The following is a 27,443-nucleotide window of genomic DNA, read 5'->3' as shown; positions in this document are numbered from 1 at the left end:
TTAAAGTCATTTTCTGTTTAGGGACAAATGCTTACTCTAAGTGCTGCTTTTCTTTAGTCACTGTTGAGTTACTTGAAAATAGCACAGGCAAATATCACATTTATCAAGACAGCCAAACAGCACCCTACTCTCCTGAGATTTTTATGCAAAGATAAATTTGTCATCAGGCCTGTTGAGGGCAAGAGTTAACACCCATCTTCAAATATGAACTTCCCAGAAGATCACAAGCACATGAATTACAAATGCCACTTGGTATAATATATGCTTTTACTTCTGCCAAAACTGGGATATAATTACCTGGAAGAGTGAAGCAAATGTTTGTGAGCTTCATGTCTTCATCTCTCTTACATCAAGAAGATGAGACAAGAGTCTATCATATTTTAATTTCCTTTTGCTGGCAAAACAGTTTGGTGATGAAAGACATGTAAATAAGTCTATCCAAACTCAGCCTCCAGAGAACCCTGGAGGTCCCAGGGATAGAAGGGAAAAGAGGACCAATCACTTAATGGGTCCAAGCCTCATCTTCTTCCCTGGGTAGGATAGCCATTTCTACCTCACAGGGCTAATACAAGGAGTCAGTGAGGAAGGTTCATGAATTTGATCTATGAACTACAAGGCAGGAGTTCTATACTGTGATTCATTCTATGCAATTAAAAGCAAAGACTGTCATATTTTCTCCCAGAGAAAGTTAAACACATTGCAGGATAATAGTTTTAATTTAAATTAAATTCTATGAAAATCTGGCTTTAGATGTGCTTGTGAAACAGACCGTTCACTTCACAGATTTCAATCACATTCTCATATCTGTCAGCTCCTTGGTTTGGAATAGTGGAGGAAAAAATCATGAGTGGGCAGAGGGATGCGTGTGCTTATCTTTTGCAGCTGCCTTTGGCCTTTTGGAGCCAATACCCTCCCCCCAGTGAAAAGTAGCAGGAGGCGAGAATTTCAGTTAGCATTAAAACAGAATTGCAGCCCGGCTGGTGTGGCTCAGTGGTTGAGCATCGACTCATGCACCAAGAGGTTGCAGGTTCAATTCCCAGTCAAGGCACATGCCCACGTTGTGGGCCAAATTCCCAGTGGGGCGCATGCAGGAGGCGGCCAGTCGTTGTTCTTTTTCATTGGTGTTTCTCTCTCTATCTCTCTCTCTTCCTTCCTCTCTCTAAAATTAATGAAGAAAAAACCATTTTTTTTAATAAAATATAATTGCAATCCATAATCTGCATTTGGGATAACTGCAAATGTAATCCTGAAAATCTGCACAAGCCCATAGGCTCAGAGCCCAAAGAAATTGGCCAAAGATGAACTCCAACTTTGCATCACCAATCAGAAGTATTATCACGAGTATTTTCAGGCAGCAGAAGAGAAGGAACTAGCTTGTGCCATGTCTCAGGTTTACACTGCCAACTGCTTTAGTAATGCCTTATCTTATTTAACTCTCACAATAGCTTTATGAAGTAGGAATTATTCTTTAGCACAGGACCTGGTACACAGTGAGAAGTCACTAATGATAACTGTTATACATATTATTGATATTGATAACCTTAACAATAATAAGGCTTGAGTAACTTATCCAAGGTCACAGAGCTGGTAAAGTCAGGATTTGAACCCAGATTTTTCTGACCCCCAAACCTTGGCTTTTTCTGCTATACTCCTTTGCAAGAAGGAAAAGATTGTGACATTAAAACAGTGTTGAGTTTTCCAACCCATTAGCAAGGCTGCCTCCACAGCTGGCCATTTGAGAATTTCAGGTATCTAAGAATATCTTTGGTCTCCCTTTCTCTCCTCACTCAGGTTTCTAAATTGCTATGAACCATGGCCCAACTGTACTACAAAAAGGTCAACTACTCACCGTACAGAGACCGCATCCCCCTGCAAATAGTGAGGGCAGAGACAGAGCTCTCTGCAGAGGAGAAGGCCTTCCTCAATGCTGTAGAGAAGGGGGACTATGCCACTGTGAAACAGGTCCTCCAGGAGGCAGAGATCTACTACAATGTCAACATCAACTGCATGGATCCTCTGGGCCGGAGTGCTCTACTCATTGCCATTGAAAATGAGAACTTGGAGATAATGGAGCTACTGCTGAACCACAGCGTGTATGTAGGTGATGCCTTGCTCTATGCCATCCGCAAAGAAGTGGTGGGTGCTGTGGAGCTTCTGCTCAGCTACAGGAGGCCCAGTGGAGAGAAGCAGGTAAGAGAAGTCCCTATAGGTTGGGAAATAGCCAGAAAAAACAAGACATATTCACAAGCCTTGAATCTAGGGAATTTCAGGTAGGCTATAGTAGAGAAGCCCTATCACAGCAACCCTTTGCTCTCAGAAGTAGCATCAGTGATCCCAGGTGGTATCCTAGAGCTACCCTACATGACCCATGCTGAGTTTTACTGATTTGCCTTTTCCTTATTAGGATTTTCCCGTATACATTCAATACTTCACAACCAAATAGTGTACTTTCTATTTCTGAAATATTCAAGCACCTACCCTTCCTACCATTTGTTACATATCTTTATTTTCTTCCTCTAATCAAAGGTTACATTCTAGAAAAGAAGAAACCAAACACAAACCTGAGGTTTCTCCTTTTACTAGCCTCTCTCCTGAAGGACAGGAGGCCTTTAAACATGAGTTTCATTATGCAAACGCAGATGGATACAGTACAGAGACTCACATATTTTTCTAGTATCTGTCATGTGACTGCATGCCACCCCTAGATATTCAGGTTTTAGTCTTGGCAATTCCTCTACTCTTCAAGGCACTGAGATTTCATATTCTGATGTCCTCTCCCTTGCCTCCATATCCAATCCCAAACCTTGTGGTTTCTTTCTTCCCAATATCCTTACATTGTTTCCTCTCCAGCCCAACTCTCACCACTCTGCCTCTGGTTCTCATCATCTCTTTTCTAGAAGAGTGATTCTCAAAGTATGCTCCCTAGACCACTAGCATTATCATCACCAAGGGAACTTGCTATAAATGCAAATGCAAATTCTCAGGACCCACCACAGACTGAATTAGAAATTCTGGGGGTGGGGCCCAGCAAGCTATGTCTTAAGAAGCCCTCCAGGGAATTCTTATGCACACTCAGGTTTGGGAACCAATGTCCTAGACTAACATGGAAATCTTCTAACTGCACTCTCTCCCACTAACCTCTTTCTTTCTTCCTTTCAGCACATTCTGAACAATGATGCTGCTTATTCTTCACAAAATATTGCAACAGTTCTATAATACAATTCCATCCTTTCAGCAACTACAATGTCTTTCCATTAGAAGAGAAACCAATTCATGAAGCCTAGCATTCAACATTCTTCATTAACAGTCTTTTCCAGTCCTATTTTCCCTAGTTTCCCTCAGTCCCTTCTAACCCCCTCAAACATGTCTCTTGATTTTATTTCTTCCTTTAGAGCATAGCATTGGGTGTATAGTAGGGACAAAGAAAATACAGAGTCCTCAAACTTGGAATAGTGCAATACATTAAAAGTAGAAATAGGCCCTGGCTTCTTTGGCTTAGCGGTTAGAGCATTGGCCCACAGACTGAAGGGTTGTGGGTTCTATACCTGGCCCTGATCAGGGTCATGTGGGAGGCAACCAATCAATGTGTTTCTCTCACATTGATGCATCTCTCTCTCTCTCTCTCTCTCTCTCCCTCACTCCCTTCCACTCTCTAAAAATCAATGTAAAAATATCCCTGGGTGAGTGCTACAACAAAAATAGAAATAGAAATAGTATAAATCAATACTAAAACTGCAAAGTGTTTAGAAAATATTGATAATAAAAATGCTCAACATCAAATCTTATGGGATATGACCAAAGTTGGGTTGAAAGGAAATTAATAGCTTTAATATTTACTTAGTTAAGCAAAAAGGAATGAAAATAAGCTAAGTGATAACTAGAAGACTAAGAATTATAATTGATAGAGCAGAAAGGAAAACACTAGATGAAAAATTCCTTGAATAAAGAGCCTGAATCCCCTTATTCTCCATCAGCATTTAACACAGTGCGAGAAGAAAAGGTACTTTATCTCTCTTCTTTACTGCTGTATCCCAACACTGGGAAAGTGTCTGCAACATCACATGCACTCAATAAATGTTTATTCTATGAATGAATAGTATGCAATCAACACTGTGCTAAGCACCATACACAACTTACCTTATTTAATACTCCCAGTAACTCAGTTAGGTAGAAACTATTATTGTCATCCCCATTTAACTAATGAGAAAAACTGAGTTATAGGATGATTAAGTCAGTTGTCCAAGATCACAAGAAATGTCATAGCCAAGACTGAAACCAAGCCATCTACTTCCTAAACCCACCCTCTTAACCACTAGGCTGCACTGCTTCCCTTGCAGTCTGAGTAAATGTTAGAATTCCCAGCACAGAAGTTCTGAGATGAGGTAGATCAGTGGAATACAGATGAATGAGCTCTCTGAAAAGGATCCATCATGTGGATTTATACCAAAGCAGAGAGATGTTAACATAATCCCTACTTTGTCCACATGAAAACTGATTTGTTCTGTGCTCCATTTCACCACAGCCCTGCTAAGTGCCTGAGTATTTTAATGTGCCAATACAAACTAAGACTTACCCAGCTACCCTGCAGTATGATGATCTTGCCCACCTCTGAGATTGTGTAGTCCTTCACCTGACACCAGTCACTTACTACTACATAATAGTGGTCAGCCTTACTTTATACTTAATCTGCTTTCTGTAACTAGATTGCTTTTTTTAATGTGAGGCATAATATAATGTCCAACTGTTGCCATGCTTCCCCAATTAATACCTAATACCTAACCCAGCAACTAGTATATAATGGGTAATATACAGTGGTGAGCAAATGTAGATAAATAATAATAATAATGATAAATAATAATATAAGAATAAACTTTGTTTCACGTACTCACAACTGTAAATCTATTTTTGCCTAACCTTGTATAATTGTTTACTGATTAACATGAAGGAATTATGGGGTGTATCTCCCAGAAAAGCATATGGCTAACTGATTGACAAAGACATCCCAGACTTTCCTTTTCAACCTCATTTGGCTTCATAACTATTTTGAAAGAGAGGAGGGCACAGAGGTGTTTCCAAAAAGAGAGTTAGAAATATCAACTCTATCTGAGTTTTGAAAGTAGGCCAAGTTCTTATTTGATGGTCGACACTTCTTTCATCTTTCCCCAGTGCTCTGGAATCCCTGAGGAAGAAAAGTACCAGGTAAATTTACACTAAATCTAAGGTATGACCTTTCCTGGAGAAAGGCAGTGCGTAACTCACAGTAATGAATTACTAATAGTGGAATATTAGGCATATGGAACCTACGGAAAGCTATCTGGGACAAGTTGTGTTTACCTTCAGACACTGCCAGTATAAGACCTCCTTTATCTATACTCAAATATCACGCCATTTGTACTAACCCAGAAAGTTGTCAACTCCATTCCCAAGTCTCTTCAGCAGCCTTCTCTTCTATTTCTCCTTTCTCTCCCAAGCCCCACCACCAGCCTCTGCTAAATTTCATTTTCTTCCATTGCTTTGACAATCACTGTGATAAGTCATACATCAGTAACTATAACAACAGGCTGCCACAGTGCAGAAGTGCTGCCTTTTTCTGAGATAGAAACAAGATATATTTACCTGGGGGCAATCAGGGATGTAAGCAAACACATGCCTTCTGAAGGACCTACTCTCAGGAAGGCACCCTCCCACAAAAAGAATCCAAACACCTGTCCTCTTTCACAGAAACCCTCCCTCATATCACTAAGGGATTAGGCACAGCTGACCTCAATCTGGCTTGGGTAAACTAGTGCTTCTTAGGATTTACTGGGTATAGTTTGACTTCAGGCTGGTGGCAAGACACCTTCAACTCGATCTTTACCCTCAACCATTGTCTTCTTCTCCCTCTTCTAGCTTATTGAAACTGTCAATGGGGGGGGGGAGAAACATCTGTAACAAAAACACATTAATAAAATTAATTTTAAAAAATAAAAGATAAAAATTAGAAGACAGTCATAAATGGTTGACACTGACTTCAAATATCAACACTCACTTGGAGACATGGATTCTTAATAGGTGCCAAATTTCAAACTAAAAATGGTGATGCTCTATCAGATAGGATTCCCTGCACTAGACAACAAGAAGAACCCTGTGTGTGTGTGTGTGTGTGTGTGTGTGTGTGTGTGTGTTGGGGGGTGGTTACTCTGTTGTCTTCTTGTGTATGTTATTCTGTGGTCTTCATGCTGCTCGAGAAATCTGACCCTTTTAGCAGCATCCAGTCCAAAACCACTATGGCTTATTTCATTAGGGGTAGATTGTAATGATTCAGAGGACTTGTGATCGCTTGGAATTCAAATATTTTGGACAGCAGAAGGTTTAATACCAGCTTATTTCTTGCCCATTAAGTCTACCTCTGCCCAGCTGGTGAGGCTCAGTGGTTGAGTGTAGACTCATGCACCAAGAGGTCACCATTTCAATTCCTAGTCAGGGCACATGCCCAGGTTGTGGGCCAAATCCCCTGTGTGCTGCATGCAGGAGGCAGCCAATCGGTGTTCTCTCTCATTGATGTTTCCATCTCTCTCTTCCTCTCCCTTCCTCTCTCTCTAAAATCAATAAAGAAAATAAAAGTCTACATCTTTCATCCCACTAACTTCGGAACTACTAGCAAAGCATCAGCAACAGAGACAGCAAACTCAGCAACAATCCAGAGAGACTTGTATCTGTGTATGGTCACAATAAGCTCAAATATCAATCATTGTGCATATGGAGAACTTGTCAAGATTCACATTCCTGAGTCCCACTGCACACTTATAGAATGAGAATCTTGAGGTTTTGGCTTGGAATCAGCATTTTAATAAGCCCATTCCCAACCTGTTTCTAGGTAAGAGATTTATGTACCTTTCTGTATTTGTTTCATATATCTGCCACAACAAACTACCACAAACTGCATGACTTAAAATAAATGTCTTTTATCATAGTTAAGGAATCCAGAAGTCCAAAATAAAGCTTTTGGCAGGGCTGATTCCTTCTAGAAGCTCTAAAAGAGAATCTGTCCCATGCTTTGGCTTGTATCTACTTCACTTCAATCTCTGCCTCTGTCATCACATAGAGTTCTCCTCAGTGTTTTGTATCCAAATATCACTCTTCTTTCTCTTCTAAAGACTCCAATCATTTGATATAGGGCCTATCCTAATTTAGGATGACCTCATTTTAACTTCATTACAAAGACCCTTCTTCCAGATAAGGTCATGTTCACGGGTTTTAAGATTTGAACATATCTTTGAGGGGACACAGTTCAACCCATCATACTTTGTATGAGAAATACTAGTCTAGAGTAGTGGTTTTCAAATATTTTCAGAGCTTTTCATTAAATGAAGTCCTGCCCAGGTATAAAACACACAAACAGACCCAAGCAGAGCTGCCTTAGTTTAAGTACATACAGGTTGAGGCCTAAAGCTCTACTTGTTTACACACACATACACAAACACCCATACCTGCTTGGCGCCTGAGGAGCAAGAAAAGCTGGAAAACTACTGCTCTACATAACACAATGATAAGCTCTAATTCAGTTTCAGGTACTAACTAGTTTATAGTTAACAGGGTGACCTTGGGCAACTCATAAGTTCTTTTACACACGTTCAGTTATGGATTCATCCTATATCTAAATTTCCTCATCTGTAAAATGAAGCTAACAATACCCAATCTAGGGGGCTATAGTAAGGAAGAAATAAGAAAAATATGTTAAAGTCTTTTAAAATTTTTTAAATGCTAGACAGAGGTCAATGACTACTATTTTCAGCTTCACTCTATCAGTTTGTCTTAGTCCGTCATACTGTGTGGAGAGCCCAGCTATCAAGTGGAACTCATCACAAGGTACCACCAATATAGTGAGAGGGAGAGACTAGTAAGTGAGCTGGCCCTGTTCATAGATTGCCCCCTTCTGCCTGACCTTGATGGCAATGGTCTCCCTTTTGCTGTCAGGCAAGCTGCATGACCTCAAAGTCATCCCTCCTTGTTCACTGGAGTCTAAGTATTTGAGCAACAGGGAGGTATAGCTGCTGGCCTATGCACCAATAGCCCACCCAAGTAATTTTCCTTCTTGGTCACTTGTGTCAATACAGGCAGGAGAAAGAGGCTAAGCCAACCTTCTCCCCACGGCCCACCCCTCTGGGCTCTGCCATAATTACTCATTTGTCTGTGGCAGATGGCTCTAAATTAAAATTGGTCTCACAGATGAGCTAGCAAAATTAAGTCTCAACAACACTGGTAAGTGTTTGTGTTGAACATGTAGAAAATCAGCAACACAACATTCCATTCACTCCTTCTCCTGTCTGATCCTTGGTCTCAGGGAGAGATTGCACAGTGTGGAGGGGGACACTAAGGGCCCAGGCAAAGGTGGCTGGAGCACAGAGAGGGTATAAAGAGTTTAGTTATGTTAGTCAATATGAGGGAAGAAATTAAAGTAAAAGTTATTCTGCTGTTTATAGGCAGCCTAAAGTAGTAAAGAGAACAGAGGCTTTGTAGGTATGTATGCCTACAATAATCTGAGTAACAGCTTTAATTCTATGATTTTAATTCCACAGTAAAAGTTCTAGGCCAAAAAAAAAAAAATGGGTTGTGTCAATTAAGTCAAGAAAATAAATCAGCCACTTTGTTGGAAAAAATGGTCAGAGTGACTATATGGCATCATATTGGCTAAACTGATTAAGTGAGTTACCTCCTCTCATATATCTGTGCTTACTTTTAGTACTCATGGACAGAATTGTAAAGAGTTTAGAGATCATTAGGTCTGAAGTGACATGTCCAAGGTCACTCTGCTGATCCCTGTACTGGCACAAAAGCTTCCTATCTCCCAAGCCACTCTTTCTACTACTCCATTTTGCCTCCAAGGAATCATTAGAAGTGGTAGCATTTACAATGATGTTCAAAATAAACAAAGCAATTATAAGTAGTGTCTGTCTACAATAATTAATTGATGACAGAGTTCCAGCAAATGATTAATTCTCTTCAGTTCTATTCAATTTTGTAAGCATTTTTTTTACCACTAATTATATGAATCACAATAAATTTGAAAGATACAGTTAGTGCCCTCAAGAAATTAATAGTCTTGTGGCGAGGACAGACATGCACATGCTTAGTGGGCATGGACTTCTGTGTTCCAAGGGTAACAAAAGATAGAAGACAGTGATGTTTGCCTTTCAGGAAAAAAAAATATTTAAACTTGGACTCAAGTAGATCAAGATAGCTGGCTACAAAACACTTCACAAGGAAGAAACCATGAAGCAATCTCAAAAACAAATCACTAAATGGAAACACATGAGGTTTTTTTAGCCATAACCCTCCCCACCTTCCTTCAGGGTTACCACCAACTCAGGACTTTCTTTCTGTAGCTTTATACTCTGGTTGTATATAGCCCTAACCCACATATACATGTCCAGTTAAAGAGTTACCTCTTTTCCTCTGTCCTCCTTCACCTCACAGGTACTATTTTGTAGAGAGTAATTATTTTCTGTCTCATTTTCACTCCAGGCTCCTCATTGTTTTTGGTTTTTCCAGGTTATGGTTCCTGTCACAAATTCAGTTCAAGTGTGGAATATCAGTGTCCTCCTATCTTCCCTCCTAGCAGTTTTATCCTAGTGCACCAAATACTACCTTGTACTGATTCTTTTCCATATGCCAACAACAACATGGGACAGAAAAAGAACAGCACAAGGAAATATGTGCTACATCATCCAAAATGTGTAATGTGGACAATATAGGAGGTCACTCTATATACAAGTATACAGAGAGATTTCAAAGGAGGAACATTTTATATAAGAAATTGTCTTTGAGCTGGAAAGGAAGAAAGAAGGGAATGGCACACTGTTCAGAAGGAAATAAATGGAGAATGGCATTGGTAGCTTGTTCATAGTAGGTCCTGGAGTGATGGGTTGGTGATAAAAACAATGCTTGGGGCTCATTACCCTCATGAGATTAGCCTCATAGAGGAAGGCCACAGATACCTCACTCAGTGTCAGGACACTGGGCCAAGTGGGCCCTGAGTCTTATCATAAACAGTAGTTGTTGGGTTCCTATGCTCATCTGCCCTACTTTTTTTTTTCTCTCTCTCTGATCCTAGTTAGAGTAAAGGAGAATGAGTCTATGGAAATTAGTTGAGCTGCTCCTTAGTTGGGAACTTGGTGAATAATCACCACCATCCCAGCTGGTTGTTACTGGTCCTCTGAATGGTAGTTGGAGCTGGGAGGGCTAGAATGGGATGTAAGGAGCTGGATCTACTGATCACCCAGAAACCTGATTGGACAGCGAATATCTATGAGAAATTTGGCCATATTGATACTTGACCTTTTCCTTTCATCTATATACTTCCCTAAATTACAGTCTCTTTGTTCCCTCCCCATCCACACAGGCCCAATGTGTTGCATTTTAATCTCATTGGTTGACAACTCTCTTGGCATCTATATCATACCTGTCAGGTTCCTCCTCTTTCTCTGACACTACCTTTTAGTCTTTTTCAAATCCTTTGATATTAGTGCTACCCTGAGTTCTGTCACTTCTCCCTTTGTAGCCCAATATCTATCATAAACATCATCATTTATTTTATAAACTTCAGCTAGATATACTCATGTAGATATATCCCAAACATTTAAAATTCACTATGTCTAATAATAAAAATATCAAACACTAATGTAACACTTACTATGTGTCAGGTACCATTCTAAGTATACAACATACATTAACTTATTTGATACTCATGACCATCTTGTAATGCAGGATAATACTATTATCCATTCTTACAAATGAGGATATCAGGAGGTTAAATAAAGGGGAAAAATAGGTTAAATAACTTTCCCAAGCTAGTAAGCAGACAAACTAGGAATCAAACCTAGGCAGACCTAGCAGTAGAGTCTATTTTCTTAATCCCTGTGCTAGCCTCATTGTGCCCTCCAAAGCCTCCTCCTCATCCAGTATATCCTCTCAATACAGTGTACCCTGTCTCCTTTCGGTTATCTTTTTAGTTATCTAGATTAAAAAAAAAACTTGCAGTTGTCTTCATCTTTACCCTCTTCTTCAACTATCCCATCCAGTTGGTTACTAAGTTCATTTCAATAACTTGATTGAGGGGAGGAGGCAAACATATAAACAATTAGTTGAAATATTAATGCTGTTAGAAATAAGAGTCCTGCATTTGATCATGTCACTCAAATGACCACAGCCATTCCTTATTTCATATGGAATAAAGTTCAAAATACAGGCACATGGTTGATAGTTTGAGAAAAGAGAGCTGACTGATGGCCCCTCAAATCAACTTAATTCTCACTGATAAATCTAGCCCTAGAAATTGGTGGGTTAGTGAGGCCAACAGACAATACAGGCTAAGGGAAGTGGTTTTTTCTCCTGTCAATAGAAAGTCACTGGAGTCAAGAGAGCCACCTTAGTAAGGAGCATCCTGGATTCAGAGACCAGCTGATAAATGCAAACTATGTTGCCTCTGGCAGAATTAAGTGACCCAATCCAGCAGCTATTCTAAGAAGTATGTCAGCCTTCTAAACTCCTCAGTAAAGGGAAGGTAATCATCATGTGAATACCAAGAGCTTAAATGGAGAAAAGCTTACTGTTTCACTTGCTATAGTAGATTATTATTGTCTTTCCATTAGTAAAGGAGAGCTGTGAGCCAAATATGAAAAATACACTGAAAGAACCATCCAAAGACAGTCAAATCAGTGAAGGAAGATGAAGCTGGCCCCAGTGACAAATCGACTGTGAGTCTACCACCTTTACCTCTTCCCCCAAAAAGGAGGGAGTGATGGGCCATTACAAAAATCCTGGGGCTGGACAGTAGAATGTCTAAATCCCTTTCTGCTCTTCAAGAACAAACTGGAGTGATTTGATATTTGTAGCCACCATCAGCTTCATTATCTGTATCAAAATTATAGATGGAAATTTGGAGCTAAAAATGACCTCTACAGATCCTCTAATCAACCCCTATGTCATCAAATAGGCAGATAGTATCCCCCACCTTCCAATGGGCCTGCACAGGGAAGGTTTCAATCCTCATTGATTCACCCAAAGTTTAGAGCAATTTGGGCTTTGTCTACCCAACCAAAATAAAAATGTGTCATATTTACCCAAGCAATTGTCTCTCTTCCCACCCCACCCCCTTTCCTTATCTCTTAACTCTCAAACTGAAATGTGAAATTATTTCTGTATCAGAATCTTAGGTCACCACAATCCTTTTCTACATCCATTTGTTTACTTTGGAATTTTTGAATTTTTGTTATAAAAGTAATACATATTAACTGTAAGAATTAAAACAGTATAAAAGCATGTTCAGGGAAACATCCTGTTTTCTACTCTCGCAATCAACTCCATAAAAGTCATTACTATGAACAATATAAGTGTATTGTTCTAGGTATTTTATATGCATATTCAAACAGAAATACATACAGATACACAGATTTCTTTTTTATTTTTAAATTTTTTTAATTCTTTTTTTATTAATTTATTTTTGTTACAGATGTTTCTCCTTTTTCCCCCCATTGACACCCTCCTCCCCATCCCCCAACCCCATCCCCAGCTTTGTTGTCTATGTCCATCAGTTATGCATACATGCCTATAAGTTCTGTGGTTTATCCCTTCCCTCCCCCCTCTGAGGATTGTCAGTCTGTACCCTACTTTTCAGACTTTTTTTTTAATGATCTGAAATTTGTTTTGTTTTCCTCAATAATACATGTGGATATCTTTCCATGTAAAAATATTTATCTTTACTGTATTCTTTTTAATGACAGTATTATGTTATATCATACAAATGTGCCATATTTATTTAACCAGTTCTCTATTTAAATTATTTCAAGGATATTTAGGCTTTGAGTTTTCTTATATTTTTGCTTTATTGAACAATACTGTAATGAATATCCTTGTATATATGTCTTTGAACATCTGTGATTATATCTGTAAGGGAAACTCCTAGTAATGGAATTATGCAATCACAAGGCGTATGCATTTTAAAATTTTGCTGTACATTACAAAGTTGCTTTCTTACCAACTGTTTGTAAGAGTGTCTCTCACATCTTTGCAATCATAGATTGCAAAAAAAAAATCAAAGATTAAAAAAATTGTCAACCTGACATGTTATAAATGCTACCTCATTATCATTTTACCATTGAATTTATTGTAAGTGGGATTTCACATTATAAGCAATTTGTTTTCTTCCTTTATGAATCAACTTTTCATTTTTAACTAATTTTTATTATATCCATGTTTTTATTGATTTGAGAGAGAGAGGAAGGGAAATGGTGAGAGATGTTAAGAGAGAGAGAGAGAGAGAAACATCGATCAGTGAGAGAGAAACACTGATCAGTTGCCTCCTGCACACACCCTGACCAGGGATCAAACCTGCAACCTGGGTATATGCCCTGACTGGGAATCAAACTGGTGACCTTTCAGTGCATGGGACAGTGTTCAACCAACTGAGCCACACTGGCCAGGGCTAACCCATTTTTCTACTAGAGTCTTCATCTTTTTCTTCCTGGTTTGTTTAAACTCTTGGTATATTAAGGTCATTGCACTTTATTTATTCTTTTAAAAAACACCCTAATTTATTAGAAAACAGTGATATACCCAGACTTTAACAGAACTGAGGCAAAAAAGAAAGCTAATTATGTTCTAGATCTTTAACTTTCTGCATAAAAATATAGGATTGTTTTAGTGATGCTTAAAATGTCTTAGTGTCTCTCTTATATAAAAGTCTGGATAAAAGAGTATTCATGCTTAATTATTCATTTATTTTTAATTTCTAGTTTAGGGCTTAAGTATCTTTATTCAGAGGAAGAAAGTCTATATAGCTATTATAGCTAGAGTTTACTGGTTTGACAGCACAGAAATAGAGAACTGGACAGGCCTATATCTCAAGCCCAAGGGAAGTAGAGAGGTGACAGAAACAAGAAGAAGGGTTGGTCTTCCTCATAGGAATGAGTTCTAACACTCAAGCAATAGCAAAAGTCCATTTAATCCATTTTCTGCCCTGACTTTGTTGGCAGCAGAGTTGCTACTTCACAAAGGATGGCAAGTAGCGAATATACAGGAAAACATTTCCTTGATTTTTTTTTAGTAGGAAGGAAACATGTAAAAGGGAGACAATGTATGACATGATGAGTCTGTATCATTTCTGGTATAGACTCTCCAAATTGTCTATACTGATCAGATGAATAGGATAGTTTCCAATTTTTTTACTTTATTTGATGCAATGCTGACGTAATCGTCTAGATTAAAAAATGTTTGGACACTGAGAGTATTAATGTGTAGTGTCAAAATAAATAGGTGATCAGGCAGCCCTGACTGATGTAGAGGCTTTTAGTGTCTTCTTGTCCAGAAGTCAATAAAATGATGTTTACCTCTGGAATAGAGCAACCTTAACAAGCTCAAAGAGGAGAAGCTTTCTCTCAACTGATGCTACCAACAATACCAATTGTCTGTTACTTAGGTTATTTTTTCCACTTTGATTTGAGAAGAGCTAGTAAGTTTGAGAATTCACAAAACAGATAAATGAAGCTTTCCCATGTTTGAAGTACATGAACTACAAATATAGACTCATGATGTCTAGAAGGGCCTCAAAGAATAGAGGATATTATGAAATGCCCATAACAAGAGACTTCAAGCTTTGAATCATTCCAGACCACCCTAGAATTTGCCAACCTCTCAACACCCTATCATCTCACCCTAGTCCAAGCTATCGTTATCTCTCAACTGGACAACTGTAGTAGCCTTCTAACTGACTTCCTCTTCTTTCCCTCTCAGATCCACATAATCTAGTCTTTTCACAGAAACTGAGTCACACTTTTAAAACATAAACCTGTGTCACTCTGATCAAAAACTTCCAAAGCCTTTTTCAATGCCTACAAGACTCTGCATGATCTGGCCCCCTGCTCTTTGATCTCATCTCTTTTTTTTATTATTATTATTTTTATTTTTTAGAGAGAAAGAGAAAAATAGAAACATTGAAAACAGAGAGCATCGATTGGCCGCCTCCTGCATGCCACCCACCAGGTACTGGGCCCACAACCTGGGCATGTGACCTGACCAGTGACCTCTTGGTGCATGGGTCGACACTCAACCACTGAACCACACTGAGCAGGCATCTCTTACTATTATCACAGTCGATCTGTTCCAGCCATACTAGCCTCTTATAGGAAGGGTCTAGCCTTGATGCCATTGCCTGAAATGTTCCTCATACAAGTAGCTGCATGGCTATCTCCCACTGTTTCTTTAGATATATGCTCTAATGCTACCTTATCAGATAGGCCTTTCTTAATTTCCCTATATAAAAATAGCACCTTCTCTCATTGTTTTCTATCCCCTTGCTCTGCTTCAAGATTTGCTTCAAAATTCTTCATAGTGCTTATCACCACCTGATATGTTTGTTGCCTATGTGACCTATCTAGAGAAGGTACTTTGCCTATTTTTGTTCACTTTTTAATCTCTAGTACCTAGAATAGCTTTTGGAACATGGCAAGTACCTAGAGTGAATGAACTACATAATAAAAAAGCATGATTTTCTTTTTCTTCCTCCTCCTACCGCTTCCCCTCTCCCTCCCTCACCTCTTCCTCTTCTACCTCCTCCTCTTTCTCCTCCTTCTTCTTCTTTTTATTTTTTACTAGACTAAGTAGCTTTATTAGAGAAAAGTGGTATGTAAAAGGACTTAAGAGTTAGCATTGGTGCCTTTCATCTTGCCAAAGGTGGGTACAGCATTAATGACACAATGGTACTACATCCACCACTTCACAAAGCCCGTGACTGTCTACTTCTCCTCTCCTTATCCCTCTTTTTCCTCCTTTTGGCCACTCTGGGAGTATGACTTTTCACTTTCTCAGCATAGGCCAGGGTATCATAAACTCTACCTTCAAGCACATGTCCAGTTATTTCCAGTGTGGTCAAGGCCTCCAACATACACTGGCTAAGGGTAGCCTCATCCTCCAAAACTGTGTCTGCCAGAAGCACCATTTGATCTTCTAGGGCAATGCCCACAAGTGAGGCTCCCTGAGCCTTGATCTAGGCAACTGCCTCCTGGCCACTCACCTTGAATTTATGTAGCTCCTGGGCATGGACAAAGAACTCCATGTTGGCTACTGAACCAAGTGTGGCCATGCCTGCCACTACCACAAAGATGGAGTCAAAAAATAAAAAGAAGTACATTCTCACTGCCTGCTGCATGTCACATCACTACTCAGGAAAACATTTTTTTTTTAATCCTCACCTGAGAATATTTTTATATTGAAGATATTTTTCTATTGACTTTTAGAGAGAGTGAAAGGGAGGGAGGTGGGAGGGAGAGAGAGAAATAAACATTAATGTGAGAAAGACACATCGATTGGTTGCTTCCCTCATGACTCCAACTGGGGCTGTGAATTGAACCTGCAACCCAGGCATGCGACCTTGACCTGGAATCAAACCCGTGATCTTTGGTCTACAGCCAACACTCTAACCCCTGAGCCAAACTGAAAAGCATTTTAAGTAAAGAGTTACATACTAGAGAGAGCAGTCTAAAAGTGCTGAGTAGTGTTTGATGGGGAAGAATAAAATGCGGTCACCCAATTTTAATACAATAATCTCAGCAGTGGAGAGAAATGAAATGACATATCACCACAAGAAATGTTGGAACAGAGGTAGAATGGCCATTGGACAGGAGTGTTAACAAAGGGGTTAAACATCTACTATGAGATTGGGCTATGTCATCTCCAAGGTCTCTTCCAACCTTGTAATTATGTAATGTGTATATCATCTGTGGCATATGATATGATGGACAAAGTGTGAGAGTGGAGTTCTAATGCTGACTCCATCCCTCAAATGTTATGTAGCCTTAGACAAACTACTCAACCCCTTACCATTTGAAAACAAAGATCGAATACTCAGTAACCTCACAGGAATGCTATGAGGAAATGAATAGTGTTTTGAAATTATTCCAAAATTACTTTATAAACCCACATTAAATAGGTATCATGTCAGACACCTAATTGGTTTAGTAAAGAGGCAAGAATACAAAGCTCCAGTATTTATAAAAACCATGGGGGAGTTCACTAGGCAGTGGTGTCATTGATATATTTCTAGAATAAAACCCCTGGAGTTCTAGTGGATATCTGTTTAGCTGTGGTTCACTTAATCATAGAATCATCAGGCTTAGATGAAACATAGTAGCAAGCTAGCTCATTCTTTTGTCACTGCAATTAACTTCTAGCCTCTGAAAGAGTTTAAATACTCCAATGTTAATTTGATGGGACCTTGGCAGGGTCTGAAATAAATCCCAAAGCAATTCTGTGCAAGTGTCAGTTGCTCTCAGTTCTCAAATGTATGTCTAGCGCCTCCAGGGCATCTCAAGTTTATAAATGAATGGTATTATAATACCAGAGGTGCAGAAGAATTTGCTGGAAGTTAAGCCTCCTCCTTGCATACCTGACCACCTTAGCTGCTCTTTTCTGACAATAGACAAACAATCCTATGCATTGATGGAGTCTTCCAAGAGCTGGGTGTTGTTTTCTCCCCCACTAGAAATTGGGAGTGGAATAATAAAACATCTGAGGTCTCAATCACTACCACTCTTCCAACTTTCCATCATTCTTTAAAATTCTTATCCCCTATTCATTGAATATGAAGAAGAAAATTAAGTGATAGTGAATTTCACTGGGAACACCAATCTCTTTGTCTCCCTTCTAATAGCCCTACCCTGCATTCCTGAAAAGGTACTGCAGAGTAAAAGACTTCATTGAAACTATAAGGTCTGACCACATGTGTCTTCCAGAGAGGGGAATATTTTGCAAGTGACTGAAAGGTCATCCTTACATTTACAATGTCTCTAGCTTTTCAAGTTTCAGATTTGGGGCATGTTTGACTTCAGGGAAATAAGGACAAGACACCTGATATTTTTCTAATTCAGTAGTGATCAATACCTAGCATACCTTTCTCTAGGGAGGCAGCAGCCCACACCTTTAGCATGGAAGCATACTAGAGAAAGACAAAGCAAAAGACAGTAGTAGTAGGGTTAAAAGCCCAAAGCAGCTCTCCCTTCTCCCACCTCCAGCCAGAGACAACCAAGCTCCCGTTTCTTTCCTTTAATAGTTTGTCTGTTCTGACAAGAACAAAACACATTCTGCTTGAGAAGGTACTATTGACAATGCAGCTGCCAGTTCAAAACAATGTAATTAGAAGTAATGTAACAGAGAGGAAGAAATTATGGTGGGGGGATATTCTTCTTGAGTTTTTCTCTCAAAATGCAATAGAGGAAAAATATATGAGTAAATACAGTACACCATATGGATATCAGTAAATCTTTGCTTGTCAAAGATTATGTTTGAAAAGAACTTACCATTGATGATGTCAATATGATAGGCATTGGTTCAATCACAAAATAACTTACACTACTTTTCCTTGCCAACCAGAAGTTGCAGTTTTTAAAAATGTAGCCTATTTGTTATTATGAGCCACTAATATAATCTTAGCTATTGTGTACTGAAAATCAATTGATCATCATGATGTGTGCTGCCATGGCCACCAGAGATGTTTAAATCCTGTTTTCTGCTAAAGAAGAAAGATTCTTGAAATAGGTTCTGCTGACATGTCTGTGCTAGGTGAACTTAAGCTTCTTAGCATTGTCCAGACACAAGCTTCTTTTGTAAAAGGTTTCCCATTCCTAACCAAGCCCTACTGCAGAGTGAGGGGTTCTTTGTTGCATGAGTGTTTCTCAGAGAAGCCACTCAGAAATCCCAGGTGGAGAGTTCAAGCAAAGTGAACCCAAATACAAAATTCTCCCAGGGTGCCTCCAGCAGTACAAACCAATAAAACATGTTTCCTGCCCCCCTCCCAAATCACTAAAAAATATTGGAGAAAAAAGAAGAGAGACTTTATTCAAACAAACAGTTCACAAACTGGGAAGATGCAGCTTTGAGTAAAAATAGAACAGAGACAAATGAGAGGCCATCTTTCATGGAGAAAATTCCTTCCCAGGTTTCCATCAGTGTAGATTGGTTAATGATGGGTACAATCTGTGTAGTTCTATTGATCAGGGCAGATCTCGGTCTATTAGTTAAGTGCTAGTATGGTAATGATGGGACAAGGAAATTCCTTACAGTAGTTGATTCAGAAAGCATAAACAGATGGGGGGTTGAAAGTTCAGTCTATGGTTCTCCCAAGAATGCAGAGTACATGAAAGGCCTCTGTCAGCAAAGAACCACTAGACTCTATTTCTGAATTTAGGCCTAGTTAACCACAGGGAGTCCATCTCAATAGATAAACTGCTTCTCAGGGTATACACATGTATTTCAGTCATTGTATGTTTGACTCATATTTGCCTAGAACATCCATAATTCATAAAGTTTCCATTTTTATTTATTTTTTATTTTTTATTTTTTATTTTTATTTTTTATCCTCGCCCGAGGACATTTTTCCATTTTTTGTTCAGATAGAGCGGGGGGGGGGAGGGAGAGAGAGAGAGAGAGAGAGAGAGAGAGAGAGAGAGAGAGAGACATCGATGTGAAGGGACACATCGAGTGGCTGCCACCCGCACGACCAACCAGGGCCGGGGACAAACTGCAACCGAAGTACATGCCCTTAGCGGGAACCGAACCCGGGTCTCTCCGGACCGCAGGCCGACGCTCTAACCGCTGAGCCAAACTGGCCAGGGCAAGTTTCCATTTTTATGATAACCAAGGGCACTTACTCTGGTATTTCCATGAGATGCATGTGCACTGATTCCTCTTCAGTGTGGTTGAGAATAACAGAATAATAGCACTATGCCATGGAAAGATGATCTCCATAATTACCTGCCCAGTTCCTTGCCACTGGAGACCTTCAGTACTGCCAACTCCAGACTAAGACACTTTATTCCCGTGGGGTGATTCTTCTAGTATAGGCTCTGGAACTAATGCTGTTTCTAGTCACATGGACTTTAGAACTAGAAGCCAGCAGCTCAGAAGTTCAGCATCCAGTCAGCCAAGCTTCTGGTCACCTCTGAATCTTGTATTTTGGTAGCTATACCTAAGCCCTTGCCTTGTTACCATGTAACTAAGCTCTGTTTTATATTCTACTTTAGTGGTTTTAAACTGAAGGCAGTATTGTTCCCCCTGGGAACATTTAGCAATGACTGGAGATGTTTTTGGCTGTCATATTTGGGTAAGAGGTGCTACTGATAACAAGGCTTTAGAGGCCAGGAATGCTACTACAATAAACAAGACAGCTCTCCCACAACAAAAAGTGATCTGAGACAAAATGTTAAGAGTACAAAAGTTGATATGCCTTGGTCTAAATTTAGTAATTGAATCCCTATCTTATACCATGCCCAGTACCCCTTTTCAATACCAACCATCTGCTTCCTAGACCTCTGAGTACATCCACACTGTGTACATTCACAGTGTTCCATCCACATATTGGGAAACCTCTGTCTTACCCACTACTAGAATGTCTGGACTGCTTCTGATACCAAACAGCCATCATTCTACTTGAGTACCTTGAGGCTATATCACACATTTTTAAAAAATCCAAGCCCTGGATCCAAACTGCTTGGATTGAAGTCCTGGTTCAATCATTTGGTAGCTCAGTAACCTTAGACAAGTTACTTAACCTTTCTGAGACTCGGTTTTCTTTTTATTTATTTTTTATAATTATCATTTAAATGTATTAAAATAGGTGTTTCTAACACTATTCCAAGATAATTTATTTTACTTATTTTTTTAATTAATTTATTTTTATTATAGATGTTTCTCCTTTCCCCCCCACAGATTCCCACCTCCTTTCCCTCCCCGTCCTGTCCCCCGTTTTGTTGTTCATGTCCATTGTTCATGCACACATGCATATAAGTTCTGTGGTTTATATCTCCCCCACAACCCCCTCTTCTGGGCATTGTAAGTCTGTACCTCACTTCCACGTCTCTGGGACTACCCCATTCCTCAGACTGTTGTGTTCATTATATTCTGCAAATAAGTGAGATCATATGACACTGTCTTTCTCTGTTTGGCTTGTTTCACATAGGACAATACTTTCTAGGTTCCTCCATGTCGTCTCAAAGGATAAGAAATCTTTCTTTCTTACAGCTGCATAGTACTCCATTGTGTATATGTACCACAGACTTTTAAAAAAATCTTTATTGTTGAATGTAGAATCTATTACAGATGTTCCTCATTTATCCCCCATTGACCCCCTCCTCCCCACTCCTGCCACCCTCCCACCTTTCACCACACTATTGTCTGTGTCCATTAGATATGCATATAAGTTCTTTGGTTTATTTCTGCCCACCCCCCAACCCCTTTCCCTTTGAGGTTTGTCACTCTAGCAACCAATTTGTTCTTCTTAATCCCTTTACCTTTTTCACCCATTCCCCCAACCCCCCTCGCATCTGGCAACCAACAAAATGTTCTCTGTATCTATAAGAATGTTTCTGTTCTACCCATTTTGTTAGTAGATTCCATTGTTGATAGATATGTATTCATTGCCATTTTGTTTGTTCATATATTTTATCTTTTTCTTCAAAAAGACCCTTCATCATTTCATATAATAATGGTTTGGTGGTGATGAACTCCTTTAACTTTTTCTTGTCTGGGAAACTCTTTATATGGCCATTGATTCTAAATGACAGCTTTGCAGGATAGAGTAATCTTGGTTGTTGGTCCTTGCTTTTCATCACTCTGAATATTTCTTGCCACTCCCTTCTGGCCTGCAAAGTTTCTTTTGAGAAATCAGCTGACAGACTTATGGGAACTCCCTTGCAGGTAACTACCTGCCTTTCTCTTGCCACTTTTAAGATTCTCTCTTTGTCTTGAACCTTTTGCATTTTGATGATGATGTGTCTTGGTGTGGGCCTCTTGGAGTTCATCTTGTTTGGGACTCTCTGTGCTTCCTGGACTTGTATGTCTGTTTCCTTCACCAAGTTAGGAAAGTTTTCTGCCATTATTGTTTCAAACAGGTTTTCAATTTCTTGTTCTTGCTCTTCTCCTTCTGGCACCCCCAATATGTGAATGTTGGCACACATGACGTTGTCCCAGAGGCTCCTTACACTATCCTCATTTTTTTTATTTTTTTGGATTCTTTTTTCTTTTTGCTGTTCTGATTGGGCGTTTTTTGCTTTCTTATATTCCAAATTGATGGTTTGCTTGTTGGATTTATGTACTCTACCATTGAATCTGTGTAAATTATTTTATATTTCAGTTAATGCCTCCTTCATTTCTGACTGTGCATCCTTCATTTCTGACTGGTCCTTTTTTATGCTCTTGAGGCCCTCACTAAGTTTGCTCAGGTTTTCAATAAGTTCATTGAGCATCTTTATAAGCAGTATTTGAACTCAACATCTGTTAAGTTGCTTATCTCCATTTCACTTAGTTCTTTTTCTGGGGTTTTGTTCTGTTCTTTCATTTGGGACCTGTTTCTTTTTCTCCTCATTTTGGTTGCCTTCCTGTGTTTGTTTCTGTGTATTACTGAATGAGAGGTATGGGGCTAGCTCAGACCAGATGCTGCTTGTTTGAAAGAATTTAGGAAAAACATGAAGCAGGATCCAAGACAGGCCAATCCTATGGTTAAGCAAGTGGCATCAGCTTGGGTGGGCCTGAAAGTTGGGTGGGGCAGGGCCTCAGGGAATCACCAGGGCGGGACTACCAGTGTAAGCCAGGTTGCTGGAGTCCCAGATATGGCAGCTGTCTGCCGCCCCAGGGAAGGGCTCACCAAAGGAACAAAGGCCTCTGACAGCACATTTGTCCCAGAGAAAACCCCCACTCCAGGCCTCGCTCCAGTGCCAAACAGCTCAGTTCTTCCCTGTATGTCTCTGGCGCCCCTCGAGCTGCCTCCCCTCCAGCCTTAGAGGGAATGAGTCCAATAATTCCGTGCGCGGGCCTTTTAAGGAGCTGCCTGGGGCTCCAGCCAAGTCAGCTTCCCTGAGCCTCAGTTCCTGCTGGTTTTTCCAGCCAGAAGTTATGGGGATTCTCTTCCTGGCACTGGAACCCTGAGCGGGGCACCTGCTGTGGGATGGGGACCCCTCAGTCCTCAGGAAGAACCTTCCCGGCGGAGGTATCCTCCTGATTTGTATCCGCCACACGTGAGTGTGGGACCAGCCTACCAGTCTGGATGTGGCTGCTGCTTTAATTCCGTAGTTGTAGGACTTCCATTCAGCTTGATTTCAGGCGGTTTTGAATGATGGTTGTTCTGTAGTTGTAACACTGATGTGGCTGTGGGAGGACACAATACTACGTTTACCTACGCCGCAGCAATCATGACCGGAAGTCTTCTGTACCACACATTTGTTATCCATTCGTCTACTGATGGACATTTAGGCTGTTTCCAGATCTTAACTATTCTAAATAGTGCTGCTACGAACATGGGGGTACATATATTCTTCCTGATTGGTGTTTCAGGCTTCTTAGGGTGCACTGGGTCAAATGGCAGTTCAATTTTTAATTTTTGAGATAACACCATATTGTTTTCCATAGTGGCTGCACCAGTCTGCATTCCCACCAGTAGTGTACTAGAGTCCCACTTTCTCCACACCCTCGCCAACACTTGTTGATTGATGATTTGTTGATGGCGGCCATTCTGACAGGTGTGAGGTGATACCTCATTGTTGTTTTAATTTTCATTTCTCTGATGATTAGTGATGATGAGCATTTCTTCATATGTCTCTTAGCCATTTGGACATCCTGTTTGGAGAGGTGTCTACTTAGTTCCTCTGCCCATTTTTCAATTGGGTTCTTTGTCTTACTTTTGCTGAGTTGAATGAGCACTGTCTATATATATATTGGAAATTAACCCTTTATCTGATATATCATTGGCAATGATGCTCTCTCATATAGTGGGTTTCCTTTCCATTTTGATGATTGTATCTTTTGCTGTGCAGAAACTTTTTAGTAGTCCCATGTGTTCATTTTCTCCTTTGTTTCTGTTGCCTTAGGTGATGTATCAGTGAAAATTCTGCTGCGTATAAGTCTGAAATTTAGTTGCTTACATTTTCTTCTAGGATTTTTATGGATTCGTGGGTAACATTTAAGTGTTTTATCCATTTTGAGTTTATTTTTGTGTATGGTGTAAGTTGATGGTCTAGTTTCATTTTTTTGCATGTAGCTATCCAATTTTCCTAACACCATTTATTAAAGAGAGTGTCTTTACTCCACTGTATGCTCTTGCCACCTTTGTCAAATATTAATTGAGCATATTGCCTTGGGTCCATTTCTGGGTTCTCTATTCTGTTCCATCGATCTGTCTGCCTATTCTTGTGCCACTACCAGGCTGTTTTGATTACAGTGGCTTTGTAGTATAACCTGAAATCTGGTAATGTGATCCCTCCAACTTTGTTCTTCTTTTTCAAGATTGCTGTCGCTATTTGAGGGTTTTTTGTTGTTTTTTTTTTTGGTTCCATATGAATTTTTGAAGTATTTGTTATAGTTCTGTGAAGTATGTCATTGGTATTTTGATGGGGAATGCATTGAATCTATAGATTGCTTTGGGTAGTATGGACATTTTAAGGATGTTAATTTTTCCAATTCATGAACAAGGTATGTGCTTCCACTTTTTTAATATGTTCCTCTATTTCTTTTTTAAATTACCTGTAGTTTTCTGCAAATAGCTCCTTTTTTTCTTTGGTTAAGATTGTTCCTAGGTATCTTAATTTTTTTTGCCATGATTGTAAATGGGATTTTTTTTTTAGTTTCTCTTTCTGTGAGTTCATCATTGGTGTATAAGAATGCGATCAATTTCTTGACGTTCATTTTATATCCCGCTACTTTGACAAATTCATTTAAGTCTAGTGAATTTTTGATGGAGTCCTTGGGGTTTTTTATGTATAAAATCATGTCATCTGCAAATAATGACAGTTTCACTTCCTCCTTTCTAATTTGGATCCTTTTTATTTTTTGCTCCTGTCTGATTGCTGTGGCTAAGATTCCAGTACTATGTTAAATAAGAGTTGCAAAAGTGGGCATCCCTGTCTTGTTCCTGTTCTTAAGAAAAATGCTTTTATTTTTTGCCCATTGAGTATGATGTTGGCTGTAGGAATTTCATATATCGCCTTTATTATGTCAAGGTATGATTCCTCTATTTTAAGATTGTGGAAATGGGTGCTGGAGTTTGTCGAATGCTTTTTCAGTGTCTATTGATATGATCATATAATTTTCTTTTTTTGTTTTTGTGTTATGTCACATTTATTGATTTGTGAATATTGTACCAGCCTGTATCCCTGGGATAAATCCTACTTGGTCATGGTGAATAATTTTTTTGATATATTGCTGGATTTGATTTGGTAATATTTTGCTCAGGATTTTGGCATCTATGTTCATTAGGGATATTGGTCTGTAGTTTTCTTTCCTTGTTGTGTCTTTTTCTGGTTTTGGATTTAGAGTTATGCTGGCCTTCTAAAACGAGTTTGGAAGTCTTCCTTCTTGAATTTTTTGAAATAGTTTGAGGAGAATGGGTATTAGTTATTATTTGAATGTTTGGTAAAATTCCCCCTTGAAGCCATCTGGGCCTGGGCTTTTGTTTTCTGGGAAAGTCTTGATGACATCTTCAATTTCTTTTGTGGGTATTCGTCTATTCAAATTTTCTATGTCTTTCTGGGACAGTTTTGGGAGACTATGTTTTTCTAGAAATTTGTCCATTTCACTTAGACTGTCCAATTTGTTGCCATATAATTGTTCATAATATTTGTTAAGAATCCTTTTTTATATCTGTGGTGTCAGTTATTATTTCTCCTCTTTCATTTCTGATTTTGTGTATTTGGGTTCTCTCTCTTTCTTTCTTGGTGAGTCTAGCTAAGGGTCCATCAATCTTGTATATCTTTTCAAAGAACCAGCTCTTTGTTTCACTGATCCTTTGAATTGTATTTATTTATTTATTTTTTTTTTGGTCTCCATGTTATTTATTTCTGCTCTGATCTTTACTATTTTTTTTTCTACTTGCTCTGGGGTTTTTCCTTTATTTGCTTTCTAGTTCTTTAAGTAGTGAGGTTAGTTTGTCTATTAGAAATTTTTCTTCCTTCTTGAGGCAGGCCTGTAGTGCTATGAAATTCCCTCTCAGAACTGCTTTTGCTGCATCCCACAGATTTTGTGGTGTTGTGTGTTCATTTCATGGTTTTCCAGGAAGTTTTAAATTTCTTCCTTGATATCCATGGTAACTCATTCATTGTTCAATAACATTCTATTTAGCCTCTATGTTTTCAAATGTCTTTGCATGTTCTTGTTGCAATTGATTTCTAGTTTAATGCCATTGAGATCTGAGAAGATGCTTGATATGATGTCAGTCTTCTTGAACTTGTAGAGACTTAGTTTGTGCCCTAACATGGAGTCTATCTTTGACAATGTTCATGTGCACTTGAGAAGAATGTGAATTCTGCAGCTTTGATGTCTAATTCTCTGTAGATATCTATGAAATCCATTGGATCTAGTGCTTCATTTAGAATGTGTTTTCTTGCTAATTTTTGTCTAGATGATCTATCCAGTGATGTGAGCAGAGTATGGAAGAACCCTACTATGATTGTATTACTGTTGATTTCTCCTTTGAAGTCCTCCAGAAGGTTTTTAATATACGTTGGTGCTCCTATATTGGGTGCATATATGTTTACCAAGGTTATATATTCCTGTTGGATAGATCATTTTAATATTATGTAGTGCCCTTCTTTGTCTCTAGTTATGGTCATTATTTTAAAATCCACTTTAGCAGATAAGAGTATTGCTACCCCCGCTTTTGTTTTTTTTCCTTTTTGTTTGCTTGGAAGATTTTTTTTTCATCTTTTTACTTTCAACCTATGTGATTCCTTTGTTGTGAGGTGGGTGTCTTTTAAAGAACATATGTGTAAGTCATGCTTTCTTACCCAGTCAGTCACTCTGTGTCTTTTTATCAGAGCATTCAAGCCATTCACATTTAAGGTGATAATTGATATGTACTTATTTATTGCCATTTTTGTTTAGTGTGGTTCCATTTTTCTTCCTATTTCTTCTACTAATTACAGCAGTCCTTTTTAGCATATCTTGCAGTGCTGGTTTGTTGTTCATATATTCCCTTAGCCTTTTTTTGTCTGGAAAGCTCTTTATTTTACCTTCTATTTTGAATGATAGCCTTGCTAGATAGAGTAGTGTTTGATTCAGATTCTTGTTTTTCATGACCTTGATTACTTCATGCCACTCCCTTCTGGCCTGTAGTGTTTCTGTTGAGAAGTCAGCTGAGAGCCTAATGGGGTTTCCTTTGTAGGTAACCTGTTGCTTATCTCTTGCTGCTTTTAGGATTCTCTCTTTGTCTTTAGTTTTTGGCATTTTAATTACTATTCGTCTTGGTGTGAGCCTGTTTAGGTTCTTCTTACTTGGGGCTCTTTGTGCTTCTTAAACATGAATGCCTTCTTCCTTCACCGAGTTAGAAAAATTTTCTGTCACTACTTCTTCAAATATTTTCTATAACCCTTGCCCATTTTCTTCTTCTTCAGGGACTCCTATGATGCGAATATTATTATGTTTCCTATTCT

At 39.1% G+C, this 27,443-nt stretch overlaps 1 protein-coding gene across 1 annotated transcript in view; it reads left to right on the top strand.

Moving 5' to 3' along the window:
• The first annotated feature begins 1,812 nt into the window (after nt 1-1,812).
• Nucleotides 1,813-27,443, top strand: part of TRPC5 (transient receptor potential cation channel subfamily C member 5) — a 157,993-nt gene continuing 132,362 nt past the window's right edge. Inside the window, exon 1 of the mRNA XM_036271288.1 lies at nt 1,813-2,190. Within this exon, the coding sequence (XP_036127181.1) occupies nt 1,813-2,190 (378 nt within the window). The remainder of the gene's footprint in view (nt 2,191-27,443) is intronic.

The sequence above is a fragment of the Molossus molossus genome, unplaced genomic scaffold (genome assembly GCF_014108415.1).
Source record: "Molossus molossus isolate mMolMol1 unplaced genomic scaffold, mMolMol1.p scaffold_m16_p_2, whole genome shotgun sequence".
Taxonomy (NCBI): Eukaryota; Metazoa; Chordata; class Mammalia; order Chiroptera; family Molossidae; genus Molossus; species Molossus molossus.
Note: the sequence above shows the minus strand (reverse complement) of the source record. Positions and strands in the feature narration are given on the sequence as shown.